This window comes from Oncorhynchus mykiss, chromosome 14 (genome assembly GCF_057628025.1).
Source record: "Oncorhynchus mykiss isolate SJ-2025 chromosome 14, ASM5762802v1, whole genome shotgun sequence".
Classification (NCBI taxonomy): domain Eukaryota; kingdom Metazoa; phylum Chordata; class Actinopteri; order Salmoniformes; family Salmonidae; genus Oncorhynchus; species Oncorhynchus mykiss.
Window position 1 is genome coordinate 28,422,678 of NC_143035.1, and position 16,762 is coordinate 28,439,439.

Sequence of the window (16,762 nt, forward strand, 5' to 3'; positions counted from 1 at the left end):
TGGAATACACCCTGGCAAGGGTGACCACAGTCCTGCCTTTTGGCCCTTTGTTACTTACAAAAAGCATGTGTCTAATGGAGAGCTACAAAGGAAGGAAATAGCCGATTTAAACCGACAGATAAAAGGTCATTTCGTAAAACTTGAGGCTCTCTATGCTTATTAGTTGCGCTTCAATTAGCTTGCTAGCTAGTTTGGTGCAGCGGGAGGGAGATTTATTTTGTGTGTGGTGGGAGGGGGGATTATTAATGTGTTGGCTACACTGTCCTGCGAATGTCCCGAAAAATCATCCCGCTGTCCCGAATTTGGGTATTTAAACTTGGTCACCCTAGTCCTGTCATACGCCGCCCTGTCATACGCCGCCCTGTCATACGCCGCCCTGTCATACGCCGCCCTGTCATACGCCGCCCTGTCGTACGCCGCCCTGTCGTACACCGCCCTGTCGTACGCCGCCCTGTCGTACGCCGCCCTGTCGTACGCCGCCCTGTCGTACGCCGCCCTGTCGTACGCCGCCCTGTCGTACGCCGCCCTGTCGTACGCCGCCCTGTCGTACGCCGCCCTGTCGTACGCCGCCCTGTCATACGCCGCCCTGTCATACGCCGCCCTGTCATACGCCGCCCTGTCAATGGCCGCCCTGTCAATGGCCGCCCTGTCAATGGCCGCCCTGTCGTACGCCGCCCTGTCGTACGCCGCCCTGTCGTACGCCGCCCTGTCGTACGCCGCCCTGTCGTACGCCGCCCTGTCGTACGCCGCCCTGTCGTACGCCGCCCTGTCGTACGCCGCCCTGTCGTACGCCGCCCTGTCGTACGCCGCCCTGTCGTACGCCGCCCTGTCATACACCGCCCTGTCATACACCGCCCTGTCATACACCGCCCTGTCATACACCGCCCTGTCATACGCCGCCCTGTCATACGCCGCCCTGTCATACGCCGCCCTGTCATACGCCGCCCTGTCATACGCCGCCCTGTCAATGGCCGCCCTGTCAATGGCCGCCCTGTCATACGCCGCCCTGTCATACGCCGCCCTGTCATACGCCGCCCTGTCATACGCCGCCCTGTCATACGCCGCCCTGTCATACGCCGCCCTGTCATACGCCGCCCTGTCATACGCCGCCCTGTCATACGCCGCCCTGTCAATGGCCGCCCTGTCAATGGCCGCCCTGTCATACGCCGCCCTGTCATACGCCGCCCTGTCATACGCCGCCCTGTCATACGCCGCCCTGTCATACGCCGCCCTGTCATACGCCGCCCTGTCATACACCGCCCTGTCATACACCGCCCTGTCATACGCCGCCCTGTCATACGCCGCCCTGTCATACCTGTCATTGCGGTACACTTTCAGAGATCTTTGTGAGACTGACCACATGGTCAGTTTTTAACATTAAATCACACAACACCTCTCTCTCCTCTCCTCTCTCTAATTTCCTACTCTCTTCCCCCTCTCCTCTCTCTCTACCGCACTCCTTTCCTCACTCTATCTCTCTCATCCTCTTCCACCTCTCTCACTCTCTTCCCTCCCTCCCTCCCTCTCTCTCATCCTGTCCTCTCTCTCTCTCCAGCTCCTAGGTCGCTCCATCGATCTGAACCGTCTGATCACCCAGAGGATCTCAGCAGCCATGTACAAGTCTCTGGACCAGGCCATCAGTCGCTTTGAGAGTGAAGACCTCACCTCCATTGTGGTGAGAACCAGGAGAGGGGCATACTGTATACTGTGGTCTCAACCTTCACACACACACACACACACAACCCTCCTTCACACTCCCAGTCCTGGGTCATATGTACTCTCTCAGATAGCATACTGTCAGTCCTTGGTAACATATCACACACTAGGCTCATTCTCATAGGCCCTTTCCTGTCCTCTGGGGCCCATGACCTACTGGCCACATTATATTACCAGCTTTAATTATCTGTCTCACCATTCCACCCATCAGCAGTTGATGTTGTTTATGATGTTGATTTTTCTCTCCCATGACTCAATCACTCACTACCCCACCCCTCTCTCTCTTTTTCCCTCTCTCTCACTCACTACCCCACCTTTCTCTCTCACACACCACTCCACCCATCAGGAGTTGGAGTGGCTGATGGACATCAACAGACTGACTCATCGTCTGCTTTCGAAGCACATGACCCTGGACAGCTTCGACGCCATGTTCCGTGAGGCCAACCACAACGTGTCTGCCCCCTACGGACGCATCACGCTCCATGTCTTCTGGGAACTCAACTTTGACTTCCTCCCCAACTACTGCTACAACGGCTCCACCAACCGGTCAGTGGGGGGGGGGGGTCATTATTGATAGTCTCGGACATGTTCCCTAGCTTACAGTTCTTTGCAGGTCTACCAATACATCGCTCAGGTTCAGCAGTTGGTTATCTATATTCCATTTAGTCATTACCTAAGTGGACTCCTGCTCATGACCCCTTACCTCTAGCTCGTTCATTCTTTGTGTCCTCAGCTTCGTGCGGACTGCCATCCCCTTTACCCAGGAGCCTCAGCGAGACAAGCCGGCCAACGTGCAGCCGTACTACCTGTATGGGTCTAAGGTATGTACTGTATACGGTCTCCTATTTGAGTACAACTCTAGAAATGAGAAACATTTGTAACTATTTTGAGAGCATGCTTCTGATGTTTTTTTCACCCTCCCCCAGCCTCTGAACATTGCCTACTCCCACATCTATAGCTCCTACAGGAACTTCGTAGGCCCGCCCCACTTCAAAACCATCTGCCGTCTCCTTGGTTACCAGGGCATCGCCGTGGTGATGGAGGAACTGCTCAAGATAGTCAAGAGCCTGGTATTATGGGCTATTTGTGTCTTTTACTATTGTCTGAATGTACTCCTACATACCAGCGCTCTGTTAAAAACACTATATCCAACTAATCTCATCTTTTTACCCTCCTTCTCCCTCTTCATCTTCCTCTTCTCTTTCCTCTCTAGTTGCAGGGCACTATCCTGCAGTATGTGAAGACTCTGATCGAAGTGATGCCCAAGATCTGTCGCCTGCCGCGCCACGAGTACGGATCCCCAGGTCGGTTGATGTACTGTAGTCAGATGTAGTTCAGTGAATGTCTAGGCTTTATCTCAGAGGGCTAACACAGCCATGACTCATACAGACAATCCAGGTTTGAAACCCAGTTGGTCCCAGACAATAAAACTTCCTGTTGTTGCCCAATCATATTACAGTCGTCTGACAGATCAAATGAGATATGCAGGTTTACCATGTCTCTCTATGACCAGGGATTATAGGCTAGGTAGATTAGGGGTGTTCTGTACCGTAACAGGCTGTACTGAACATTTAATGGACTTCCTGTATGCCTGATCTCGGTCATAGAGAGCACAGTGACGGAATATACATCGTCATAGTCAACAGGATGCAGTTCATAATCCTACCATACCTGGATGTTCCATAATGATACTGATGTGTGCCTATCAGTCAAGGACAGTCCCTTTCGTAGTATAACTCCATGTGATCAGATCTGTTGTTTTAACATTTAACTCTTTTCACTTTGAAGATGTAACTTTTAACTGTGTTCAGGCCTTATTGGCCACATGCACTTGTATAATCTCCACCCAGCACAGCCAGAAGAGGACTGGCCACACCTCAGAGCCTGGTTCCTCTCTAGGTTTCTTAGCCCCTGTGCTTCTACATCTGCATTGCTTGCTCTTTGAGGTTTTAGGCTGGGTATCTGTAACAGTGCTGATGTAAAAAGGGCTTTCTAAAATACATTGATTGATTGTCCTTCCCTGCCAGGTATCCTTGAGTTCTTCCACCACCAGCTGAAGGACATTATAGAGTACGCAGAGCTGAAGACTGACGTCTTCCAGAGTCTCAGAGAGGTGGGGAACGCCATCCTCTTCTGTCTGCTCATCGAACAAGCTCTGGTGAGTCCCTCCTCCTCTTCTCCTCTTTCACTTCTTTCCTTTCCTCTCCTCTGTTCTGTCCTTCCCTCCTTTTCCCACCCTTTTCTGCTTCACCTGTATACCTTTGTTTCTCTTTACCCTTCCCCTCTCATTCTCTCATCACCTCTCCACTCTCCCTCCTCTCCCCTCTCATACTCTCCCCTCTCATACTCTCATCACCTCTCCCCTCTCATACTCTCATCACCTCTCCCCTCTCATACTCTCATCACCTCTCCCCTCTCCCTCCTCTTCCCTCTCATACTCTCATCACCTCTCCATCTCTCCCTCCTCTCCCCTCTCATACTCTCATCACCTCTCCCCTCTCATACTCTCATAACCTCTCCCCTTCATACTCTCATCACCTCTCCCCTCTCATACTCTCTCACCTCTCCCCTCTCCCTCCTCTCCCCTCTCATTCTCTCATCACCTCCCCTCTCCCTCCTCTCCTCTCTCCCCTCTCATACTCTCATCACCTCTCCCCTCTCATACTCTCATCACCTCTCCCCTCTCATACTCTCATCACCTCTCCCCTCTCCCTCCTCTCCCCTCTCATACTCTCATCACCTTTCCCCTCTCATACTCTCATCACCTCTCCCCTCTCATACTCTCATCACCTCTCCCCTCTCATACTCTCATCACCTCTCCCCTCTCCCTCCTCTCCCCTCTCATTCTCTCATCACCTCTCCCCTCTCCCTCCTCTCCCCCTCTCCCTCCTCTCCCCTCTCCCTCCTCTCCCCTCTCCCTCCTCTCCCCTCTCATACTCTCATCACCTCTCCCCTCTCCCTCCTCTCCCCTCTCATACTCTCATCACCTTTCCCCTCTCATACTCTCATCACCTCTCCCCTCTCATACTCTCATCACCTCTCCCCTCTCATACTCTCATCACCTCTCCCCTCTCCCTCCTCTCCCCTCTCATTCTCTCATCACCTCTCCCCTCTCCCTCCTCTCCCCTCTCCCTCCTCTCCCCTCTCATACTCTCATCACCTCTCCCCTCTCCCTCCTCTCCCCTCTCATACTCTCATCACCTTTCCCCTCTCATACTCTCATCACCTCTCCCCTCTCATACTCTCATCACCTCTCCCCTCTCATACTCTCATCACCTCTCCCCTCTCCCTCCTCTCCCCTCTCATTCTCTCATCACCTCTCCCCTCTCCCTCCTCTCCCCTCTCCCTCCTCTCCCCTCTCATACTCTCATCACCTCTCCCCTCTCATACTCTCATCACCTCTCCCCTCTCATACTCTCATCACCTCTCCCCTCTCCCTCCTCTCCCCTCTCATTCTCTCATCACCTCTCCCCTCTCCCTCCTCTCCCCTCTCCCTCCCTCTCCCTCTCTCCCTCCTCTCCCCTCTCATACTCTCATCCCCTCTCCCCTCCTCTCCCCTCTCATACTCTCATCACCTCTCCCCTCTCCCTCCTCTCCCCTCTCCCTCCTCTCCCCTCTCATACTCTCATCACCTCTCCCCTCTCATACTCTCATCACCTCTCCCCTCTCATACTCTCATCACCTCTCCCCTCTCCCTCCTCTCCCCTCTCCCTCCTCTCCCCTCTCCCTCCTCTCCCCTCTCATACTCTCATCACCTCTCCCCTCTCATACTCTCATCACCTCTCCCCTCTCCCTCCTCTCCCCTCTCATACTCTCATCACCTTTCCCCTCTCATACTCTCATCACCTCTCCACTCTCCCTCCTCTCCCCTCTCATACTCTCATCCCCTCTCATACTCTCATCACCTCTCCCCTCTCATACTCTCATCACCTCTCCCCTCTCATACTCTCATCACCTCTCCCCTCTCCCTACTCTCCCCTCTCATACTCTCATCACCTCTCCCCTCTCATACTCTCATCACCTCTCCCCTCTCATACTCTCATCACCTCTCCCCTCTCATACTCTCATCACCTCTCCCCTCTCATACTCTCATCACCTCTCCCCTCTCATACTCTCATCACCTCTCCCCTCTCATACTCTCATCACCTCTCCCCTCTCATACTCTCATCACCTCTCCCCTCTCATACTCTCATCACCTCTCCCCTCTCATACTCTCATCACCTCTCCCCTCTCCCTCCTCTCCCCTCTCATACTCTCATCACCTCTCGACTCTCCCTCCTCTCCCCTCTCATACTCTCATCACCTCTCCCCTCTCCCTCCTCTCCCCCTCTCCCTCCTCTCCCCTCTCATACTCTCATCACCTCTCCCCTCTCATACTCTCATCACCTCTCCCCTCTCCCTCCTCTCCCCTCTCATACTCTCATCACCTTTCCCCTCTCATACTCTCATCACCTCTCCACTCTCCCTCCTCTCCCCTCTCATACTCTCATCCCCTCTCATACTCTCATCACCTCTCCCCTCTCATACTCTCATCACCTCTCCCCTCTCATACTCTCATCACCTCTCCCCTCTCCCTACTCTCCCCTCTCATACTCTCATCACCTCTCCCCTCTCATACTCTCATCACCTCTCCCCTCTCATACTCTCATCACCTCTCCCCTCTCATACTCTCATCACCTCTCCCCTCTCATACTCTCATCACCTCTCCCCTCTCATACTCTCATCACCTCTCCCCTCTCATACTCTCATCACCTCTCCCCTCTCATACTCTCATCACCTCTCCCCTCTCCCTCCTCTCCCCTCTCATACTCTCATCACCTCTCGACTCTCCCTCCTCTCCCCTCTCATACTCTCATCACCTCTCCCCTCTCATGCTCTCATCACCTCTCCACTCCCCTCCTCTCCCCTCTCCCTCCTCTCCCCTCTCATACTCTCATCACCTCTCCCCTCTCATACTCTCATCACCTCTCCACTCCCCCTCCTCTCCCTCTCATACTCTCATCATCACCTCTCCCCTCTCATACTCTCATCACCTCTCCCCTCTCCCTCCTCTCCCCTCTCATACTCTCATCACCTCTCCACTCTCCCTCCTCTCCCCTCTCATACTCTCATCACCTCTCCCCTCTCATACTCTCATCACCTCTCCCCTCTCATACTCTCCCTCCTCTCCACTCTCCCTCCTCTCCCCTCTCCCTCCTCTCCCCTCTCATACTCTCATCACCTCTCCACTCTCCCTCCTCTCCCCTCTCCCTCCTCTCCCCTCTCATACTCTCATCACCTCTCCCTCCTCTCCCCTCTCATACTCTCATCACCTCTCCCCTCTCCCTCCTCTCCCCTCTCATACTCTCATCACCTCTCCACTCTCCCTCCTCTCCCCTCCCTCCTCTCCCTCACATACTCTCATCATCCTCTCCCCTCTCATACTCTCATCACCTCTCCCCTCTCCCTCCTCTCCCCTCTCATACTCTCATCACCTCTCCACTCTCCCTCCTCTCCACTCTCCCCCTCTCCCCTCTCCCTCCTCTCCCCTCTCATACTCTCATCACCTCTCCCCTCTCATACTCTCATCACCTCTCCCCTCTCATACTCTCCCTCCTCTCCACTCTCCCTCCTCTCCCCTCTCCCTCCTCTCCCCTCTCATACTCTCATCACCTCTCCACTCTCCCTCCTCTCCCCTCTCCCTCCTCTCCCCTCTCATACTCTCATCACCTCTCCACTCTCTCCCCTCCTCTCCCCTCCGCTCTCATACTCTCATCACCTCTCCCCTCTCATACTCTCATCACCTCTCCCCTCTCATACTCTCATCACCTCTCCCCTCTCATACTCTCATCACCTCTCTCCCCTCTCATACTCTCATCACCTTTCCCCTCTCATACTCTCATCACTCTCCACTCTCCCTCCTCACCCCTCTCATACTCTCATCACCTTTCCCCTCTCATACTCTCATAACGTTTCCCCTCTCATCACCTCTCCCTCCCCTCCTCACCTCTCCCCTCTCCCTCCTCACCCCTCTCATACTCTCATCACCTCTCCCTCTCATACTCTCATCACCTCTCCCCTCTCATACTCTCATCACCTCTCCCCTCTCATAACTCTCATCACCTCTCCCCTCTCATACTCTCACACCTCTCCCCTCTCATACTCTCATCACCTCTCCCCTCTCATAACTCTCATCACCTCTCCCCTCTCATACTCTCATCACCTCTCCCCTCTCATACTCTCCCCTCTCATACTCTCCCCTCTCATACTCTCATCACCTCTCCCCTCTCATACTCTCATCACCTCTCCCCTCTCATACTCTCATCACCTCTCCCCTCTCATACTCTCATCATCACCTCTCCCCTATCATACTCTCATCACCTCTCCCCTCTCATACTCTCATCACCTTTCCCCTCTCATACTCTCATTACCTCTCCCCTCTCCCTCTCCCTCTCATACTCTCATCACCTCTCCCCTCTCATACTCTCATCACCTCTTTCCTCTCATACTCTCATCACCTCTCCCCTCTCATACTCTCATCACCTCTCTCCTCTCCATCGTCATCACCCCTCTCCTCTCCCTCCTCTCCATCGTCATCACCTCTCTTCCTCTCCATCGTCCATCACCTCCCTCCTCTCCATCGTCATCACCTCCCTCCTCTCCATCGTCATCACCTCTCTCCTCTCCATCGTCATCACCTCTCTCCTCTCCATCGTCATCACCTCTCTCCTCTCCATCGTCATCACCTCTCTCCTCTCCATCGTCATCACCTCTCTCCTCTCCATCGTCATCACCTCCCTCCTCTCCATCGTCATCACCTCCCTCCTCTCCATCGTCATCACCTCTCTCCTCCCATCGTCATCACCTCTCTCCTCTCCATCGTCATCACCTCCCTCCTCTCCATCGTCATCACCTCCCTCCTCTCCATCGTCATCACCTCCCTCCTCTCCATCGTCATCACCTCTCTCCTCTCCATCGTCATCACCTCTCTCCTCTCCATCGTCATCACCTCTCTCCTCTCCATCGTCATCACCCTCTCCTCTCTCTCCTCTCCATCGTCATCACCTCTCTCCTCTCCATCGTCATCACCTCCTCCATCTCCATCGTCATCACCTCCCTCCTCTCCATCGTCATCACCTCCTCTCCTCTCCATCGTCATCCACCTCTCTCCTCTCCATCGTCATCACCTCTCTCCTCTCCATCGTCATCACCTCTCTCCTCCCATCGTCATCACCTCTCTCCTCTCCATCGTCATCACCTCCCTCCTCTCCATCGTCATCACCTCCCTCCTCTCCATCGTCATCACCTCTCTCCTCTCCATCGTCATCACCTCTCTCCTCTCCATCGTCATCACCTCCCTCCTCTCCATCGTCATCACCTCCCTCCTCTCCATCGTCATCACCTCTCCCCTCTCATACTCTCATCACCTCTCCCCTCTCATACTCTCATCACCTCTCCCCTCTCATACTCTCATCACCTCTCCCTCTCATACCTCTCATCACCTTTCCCCCTCTCATACTCTCATCACCTCTCCACTCTCCTCCTACACCCCTCTCATACTCTCATCACCTTTCCCCTCTCATACTCTCATAACGTTTCCCTCCTCTCTCATCACCTCTCCCCTCTCCCTCCTCACCTCTCCCCTCTCCCTCCTCACCCCTCTCATACTCTCATCACCTCTCCCCTCTCATACTCTCATCACCTCTCCCCTCTCATACTCTCATCACCTCTCCCCTCTCATACTCTCATCACCTCTCCCCTCTCATACTCTCATCACCTCTCCCCTCTCAACTCTCATCACCTCTCCCCTCTCATACTTCTCATCACCTCTCCCCTCTCCCTCCTCTCCCCTCTCATACTCTCATCACCTCTCCCCTCTCATACTCTCCCCTCTCATACTCTCCCCTCTCATACTCTCATCACCTCTCCCCTCTCATACTCTCATCACCTCTCCCCTCTCATACTCTCATCACCTCTCCCCTCTCATACTCTCATCACCTCTCCCCTCTCATACTCTCATCACCTCTCCCCTCTCATACTCTCATCACCTCTCCCCTCTCATACTCTCATCTCCTCTCCCCTCTCATACTCTCATCTCCTCTCCCCTCTCATACTCCATCACCTCTCCCCTCTCATACTCTCATCACCTCTCCCCTCTCATACTCTCATCACCTCTCCCCTCTCCCTCCTCTCATCACCTCTCCCCTCTCCCTCCTCTCCCCTCTCATACTCTCATCACCTCTCCCCTCTCATACTCTCATCACCTCTCCCCTCTCCCTCCTCTCCCCTCTCATACTCTCATCACCTCTCCCCTCTCCCTCCTCTCCCCTCGCATACTCTCACCTCTCCCCTCTCATACTCTCATCACCTCTCCCCTCTCATACTCTCATCACCTCTCCCTCTCATACTCTCATCACCTCTCCCCTCTCCCACCTCCCCCTATCATGCTCTCATCACCTTTCCCCTCTCATACTCTCATCACCTTCCCCTCTCATACTCTCATTACCTCTCCCCTCTCCCTCTCCCCTCTCATACTCTCATCACCTCTCCCCTCTCATACTCTCATCACCTCTTCCTCTCATACTCTCATCACCTCTCCCCTCTCATACTCTCATCACCTCTCTCCTCTCCATCGTCATCACCCCTCTCCTCTCCCTCCTCTCCATCGTCATCACCTCTTCTCCTCTCCATCGTCATCACCTCCCTCCTCTCCATCGTCATCACCTCCCTCCTCTCCATCGTCATCACCTCTCTCCTCTCCATCGTCATCACCTCTCTCCTCTCCATCGTCATCACCTCTCTCCTCTCCATCGTCATCACCTCTCTCCTCTCCATCGTCATCACCTCTCTCCTCCTCCATCGTCATCACCTCCCTCCTCTCCATCGTCATCACCTCCCTCCTCTCCATCGTCATCACCTCTCTCCTCTCCATCGTCATCACTCTCTCCTCTCCACGTCATCACCTCCCTCCTCTCCATCGTCATCACCACTCCCTCCTCTCCATCGTCATCACCTCCCTCCTCTCCATCGTCATCACCTCCCTCCTCTCCATCGTCATCACCTCTCTCCTCTCCATCGTCATCACCTCTCTCTCTCTCATCGTCATCACCCCTCTCCTCTCCCTCCTCTCCATCGTCATCACCTCTCTCCTCTCCATCGTCATCACCTCCCTCCTCTCCATCGTCATCACCTCCCTCCTTCTCCATCGTCATCACCTCCTCCTCTCCATCGTCATCACCTCTCTCCTCTCCATCGTCATCACCTCTCTCCTCTCCATCGTCATCACCTCTCTCCTCTCCATCGTCATCACCTCTCTCCTCTCCATCGTCATCACCTCTCTCCTCTCCATCGTCATCACCTCTCTCCTCTCCATCGTCATCACCTCTCTCCTCTCCATCGTCATCACCTCTCTCCTCTCCATCGTCATCACCTCCCTCCTCTCCATCGTCATCACCTCTCTCCTCTCCATCGTCATCACCTCTCTCCTCTCCATCGTCATCACCTCTCCCTCCTCTCCATCGTCATCACCTCTCTCCTCTCCATCGTCATCACCTCTCCCTCCTCTCCATCGTCATCACCTCTCCCTCCTCTCCATCGTCATCACCTCTCCCTCCTCTCCATCGTCATCACCTCTCCCTCCTCTCCATCGTCATCACCTCTCCCTCCTCTCCATCGTCATCACCTCTCCCTCCTCTCCATCGTCATCACCTCTCCCTCCTCTCCATCGTCATCACCTCTCCCTCCTCTCCATCGTCATCACCTCTCCCTCCTCTCCATCGTCATCACCTCTCCCTCCTCTCCATCGTCATCACCTCTCCTCCTCTCCATCGTCATCACCTCTCCCTCCTCTGCATCGTCATCACCCCTCTCCTCTCCATCGTCATCACCCCTCTCCTCTCCCTCCTCTCCATCGTCATCACCTCTCTCCTCTCCATCGTCATCACCTCTCTCCTCTCCATCACCCCTCTCCTCTCCATTGTCATCACCCCTCGACTCTCCATTGTCATCACCCCTCTCCTCTCCATCGTCATCACCTCTCTCCTCTCCATCGTCATCACCTCTCCCTCCTCTCCATCGTCATCACTTTTCCCTCCTCTCCATCGTCATCACTTTTCCCTCCTCTCCATCGTCATCACCCCTCCCTCCTCTCCATCGTCATCACCCCTCCCTCCTCTCCATCGTCATCACCCCTCCCTCCTCGCCATCGTCATCACCCCTCTCCTCTCCATCGTCATCACCCCTCTCCTCTCCATCGTCATCACCTCTCTCCTCTCCATCGTCATCACCTCTCTCCTCTCCATCGTCATCACCCCTCTCCTCTCCCTCCTCTCCATCGTCATCACCCCTCTCCTCTCGTCCTCCCATTCCTGCTTTCTCTTATCTCTCTCTCTCTCTCTCTCTCTCTCTCTCTCTCTCTCTCTCTCTCTGAGTATATGAGAGAGAGACTGATACATGTCAGGCTATTTCTCCTCCTTCTGTCTGGTTGAATATATCTGTTTCTATCTTCGTCTCAATAAAGTTTCACCCTCCAGAAATGTTGATATTGGCTGTATCTGAATTGCAACTCTATTCTTTATTACACGCTGGCAAACTACTACAGGTGGTAAGAATCTAGGTCTTGTCTTTGGTATAAAAAAACACACACCCTGACTGATCTCCCATCTCTCTCTCTCTGTTGGCTTGGGCTGTCACACACCCTGACTGATCTCCATCTCTCTCTCTGTTGGTTTGGGCTGCCACACACCCTGACTGATCTCCATCTCTCTCTCTCTGTTGGCTTGGGCTGTCACACACCCTGACTGATCTCCATCTCTCTCTCTCTGTTGGCTTGGGCTGTCACACACCCTGACTGATCTCCATCTCTCTCTCTCTGTTGGCTTGGGCTGCCACACACCCTGACTGATCTCCATCTCTCTCTCTGTTGGTTTGGGCTGCCACACACCCTGACTGATCTCCATCTCTCTCTCTGTTGGTTTGGGCTGCCACACACCCTGACTGATCTCCATCTCTCTCTCTGTTGGTTTGGGCTGCCACACACCCTGACTGATCTCCATCTCTCTCTCTGTTGGTTTGGGCTGCCACACACCCTGACTGATCTCCATCTCTCTCTATGTTGGTTTGGGCTGCCACACACCCTGACTGATCTCCATCTCTCTCTCTGTTGGTTTGGGCTGCCACACACCCTGACTGATCTCCATCTCTCTCTCTGTTGGTTTGGGCTGCCACACACCCTGACTGATCTCCATCTCTCTCTCTCTGTTGGTTTGGGCTGCCACACACCCTGACTGATCTCCATCTCTCTCTCTGTTGGTTTGGGCTGCCACACACCCTGACTGATCTCCATCTCTCTCTCTGTTGGTTTGGGTGCCACACACCCTGACTGATCTCCATCTCTCTCTCTGTTGGTTTGGGCTGCCACACACCCTGACTGATCTCCATCTCTCTCTCTGTTGGTTTGGGCTGCCGTGTTTCTCTGTTTTTACATTCACCATCTTACTTTGACACACAAAGTTTTACCTCCGGAGGACAATGAATGCCAAAGATTGAGATTTGGAAATTATTGTAAGAAATAAAGAACAATCCAAGATTGCAATCATTATTCTATCATTATTGGAAATAAATTGATAATAAAAAGTGATTATCTTAAAGTATCTCTCCATGTCCTTGGCTCCCATGATAGAGGTGACCTGTGTGTTTCTGGGTGGCTGTCTGTAAAGTAAACTCAGCAAAAAAATAAACGTCCTCTGACTGTCAACTGTGTTTATTTTCAGCAAACTTAACATGTGTAAATATTTGTATGAATTTAACAAGATTCAACAACTGAGACATAAACGGAACAAGTTCCACAGACATCTGACTAACATAAATGGAATGTGTCCCTGAACAAAGGAGGGGTCAAAGTCAAAAGTAACAGTCAGTATCTGGTGTGGCCACCAGCTGCATTAAGTACTGCAGTGCATCTCCTCCTCATGGACTGCACCAGATTTGCCAGTTCTTGCTGTGAGATGTTACCACACTCTTCCACCAAGGGACCTGCAAGTTCCCAGACCTTTCTGGGGGGAATAGCCTTAGCCCTCGCCCTCCGATCCAACAGGTCCCAGACGTGCTTGAGATCCTGGCTCTTCGCTGGCCATGGCAGAACACTGACATTCCTTTTTTGCAGGAAATCACACACAGAACGAGCAGTATGGCTGGTGGCATTGTCATGCTGGAGGGTCATATCAGGATGAGCCTGCAGGAAGAGTACCACATGAGGCAGGAGGATGCCTTCCCTGTAACGCACAGCATTGATATTGCCTGCAATGACAACAAGCTCAGTCCGATGATGTTGTTACACACTGCCCCAGACCATGATGGACCCTCCACCTCCAAATCGATCCCGCTCCAGAGTACAGGCCTCGGTGTAACGCTCATTCCTTCGACGATAAATGCGAATCCGACCACCAGGGGTGGTGAGACAGAACTGCGACTCGTCAGAGAAGAGCACTTTTTGTCAGTCCTGTCTGGTCGGTGGGTTTGTGCCCATAGGCGACGTTTTTGCCGGTGATGTCTGGTGAGGACCTGCCTTACAACAGGCCTACAAGCCCTCAGTCCAGCCTCTCTCAGGCTTTTGCAGACAGTCTGAGCACTGATGGAGGGATTGTGTGTTCCTGGTGTAACTCGGACAGTTGTTGTTGTATCCTGTACCTGTCCCGCAGGTGTCATGTACCGATCCTGTGCAGGTGTTGTTACACGTGGTCTGCCACTGCGAGTATGATCAGCTGTCTGTCCTGTCTCCATGTAGCGCTGTCTTAGACGTCTCACAGTACGGATATTGCAATTTATTGCCCTGGCCACATCTGCAGTCCTCATGCCTCCTTGCAGCATGCCTAAGGCACGTTCATGCAGATGAGCAGGGACCCTAGGCATCTTTCTTTTGCCGTTTTCCAGAGTCAATAGAAAGACCTCTTTAGTGTCCTATGTTTTCACAAATGTGACCTTAATTGCCAACCGTCTGTAAGCTGTTAGTGTCTTGACGACCGTTCCACAGGTGCATGTTCATTAATTGTTTATGGTTCATTGAACAAGCATGGGAAATAGTGTTTAAACTCTTTACAATGAAGATCTGTGAAGTTATTTGGATTTTTACGAATTATCTTTGAAAGACATGGTCTTGAAAAGGGGATGTTTCTTTTTTTGCTGAGTTTATGTGCTCAACTTCACTTCTACCTCCATACTCTCTGTCAACACTGACTTCTCTCTCCACGTCTGTCACTCTTTACACCCTTATACCCTCTGGTCTGTCTGTCTGTTTCTCCCTCTGACTGCCTCAGGGGGTGTGTGGGTTGGATTTGGTGGGTGGGTGTTTGTACTGGTGGATCACAGCATGCAGATCATCCTGTCTTCCATAGTGTTTTAGTGGAGCTTTCCTGATCTGGATCTCTTGTCGTTTGCTGATTCCATATTCCAGTCATTCCTATTGGTTAGCCAGACCTGTGTGAGAGTAGCCTGTAGTGCGACTGGGGGGGGGGGGGGTGACCAGACCAATGACAGTGTAATGTACTGTACTTAGTGCACGAGCCATACACATGCCTAGGGTTATCTCATCATAACTGTACTAGCCTACTACTTTCTCACTTAAACACACGTTCTCACAGCTTATGTACCTCTGACTCCACTCCTTACTAATGAGTATAACACCTCCCTCCCATCACAACTAACTACCCCATGTAGTGTACATGTGTCCAGGAGAGATGTTGGCTGGTGTTCAATGTCACCTCTCTCTGCCTCTGTCTGTGTGTGTGTTAACCACAGTCCCAGGAGGAGGTGTGTGACCTGCTTCATGCAGCCCCCTTCCAGAACATCCTCCCCAGGGTCTACATCAAAGGTATGTGATATAGGTCCAGGCGTGTGGATCCAGATCGAGAACAAGGTGGATGGGTGGGATAAGGACTTCAATATTGTTATGCATATCTGTCTGATGTGATTGGTGTAGTAACGTGTGTGTGTGTGTGTGTGTGTGTGTAGAGGGGGAGCGTCTGGAAGTCAGGATGAAGAGGCTGGAGGCTAAGTATGCTCCACTCCATCTGGTGCCCCTCATTGAGAGGCTGGGGACCCCTCAGGTGAGCTCTACCTTCTTGTCATCACCATCATACCTCATCACCTAGCTCTCTGTCCTGACCCACAGCCATTAGACAGTTTCAGCAATCTTGGTTTGAAATGTAGAATTTGAAAGGGCAGCCATATTGGCACCAAAGTTCCAAGGCAATTACTTTCCCTATTTGATCTGCTCCTCCTTACTCCCTGTTCTCCTTCCTTCCTTCCTCTCCTAATGTATCCTTTCCTTCTTCCTTCCTCTCCTAATGTATCCTTTCCTCCTCCCTTCCTGTCCTAATGTTTCCTTTCCTCAGCAAATAGCTATAGCCCGTGAGGGGGATCTGTTGACCAAGGAGCGTCTTTGCTGTGGCCTGTCCATGTTCGAGGTGATCCTTACGAGGATCCGTAGTTTCCTGCAGGACGCTGTGTGGCGAGGCCCGCCCCCCACCAATGGCGTGATGCACGTGGACGAGTGTATGGAGTTTCACCGCCTTTGGAGCGCCATGCAGTTTGTTTACTGCATCCCCGTCGGCACTCACGAGTTCACCGCAGAGTGAGTTACTGTAGGGGGCATGGCAGTGTACGCACACTCACACACCATAACAATGTAGTTACTGTAGTCCTCTCAGGGCACCAAAGACTTTACTGCAGATTTACAGTAGTAGATAAACCCATCAATCAAGCTTGATTTGTAAAGTGTTTCCTACAAATGCAAAGTACTTACTAAGTTAGTAACAGCAAGCCGTCCCTGTGCGTGTCCTCTGCAGGCAGTGTTTTGGTGATGGGCTGAACTGGGCAGGCTGCTCCATCATCGTGCTGTTGGGTCAGCAGCGCCGCTTCGACCTGTTTGACTTCTGCTACCACCTGCTCAAGGTGCAGAGGCAGGACGGCAAGGATGAGATCATCAAGAACGTGGTGGGTACACACTGACGCTACGCACGCATCTACACACTTTTAACCAGCATGCTAGCACAGAAATAAGAAGGGATTT

At 52.8% G+C, this 16,762-nt stretch overlaps 1 protein-coding gene across 1 annotated transcript in view; it reads left to right on the forward strand.

Annotated features, from left to right (window-relative positions):
• LOC110487766 (cytoplasmic FMR1-interacting protein 2) overlaps positions 1 to 16,762 on the forward strand; it is a 64,210-nt gene that overhangs the window by 44,680 nt on the left and 2,768 nt on the right. Inside the window, exons 20-29 of the mRNA XM_036943248.2 lie at positions 1,556 to 1,675; positions 2,063 to 2,262; positions 2,450 to 2,537; positions 2,643 to 2,786; positions 2,930 to 3,020; positions 3,744 to 3,874; positions 15,490 to 15,562; positions 15,703 to 15,797; positions 16,086 to 16,324; positions 16,539 to 16,686. Coding sequence (XP_036799143.1) covers positions 1,556 to 1,675; positions 2,063 to 2,262; positions 2,450 to 2,537; positions 2,643 to 2,786; positions 2,930 to 3,020; positions 3,744 to 3,874; positions 15,490 to 15,562; positions 15,703 to 15,797; positions 16,086 to 16,324; positions 16,539 to 16,686 — 1,329 coding nt within the window. The remainder of the gene's footprint in view (positions 1 to 1,555; positions 1,676 to 2,062; positions 2,263 to 2,449; positions 2,538 to 2,642; positions 2,787 to 2,929; positions 3,021 to 3,743; positions 3,875 to 15,489; positions 15,563 to 15,702; positions 15,798 to 16,085; positions 16,325 to 16,538; positions 16,687 to 16,762) is intronic.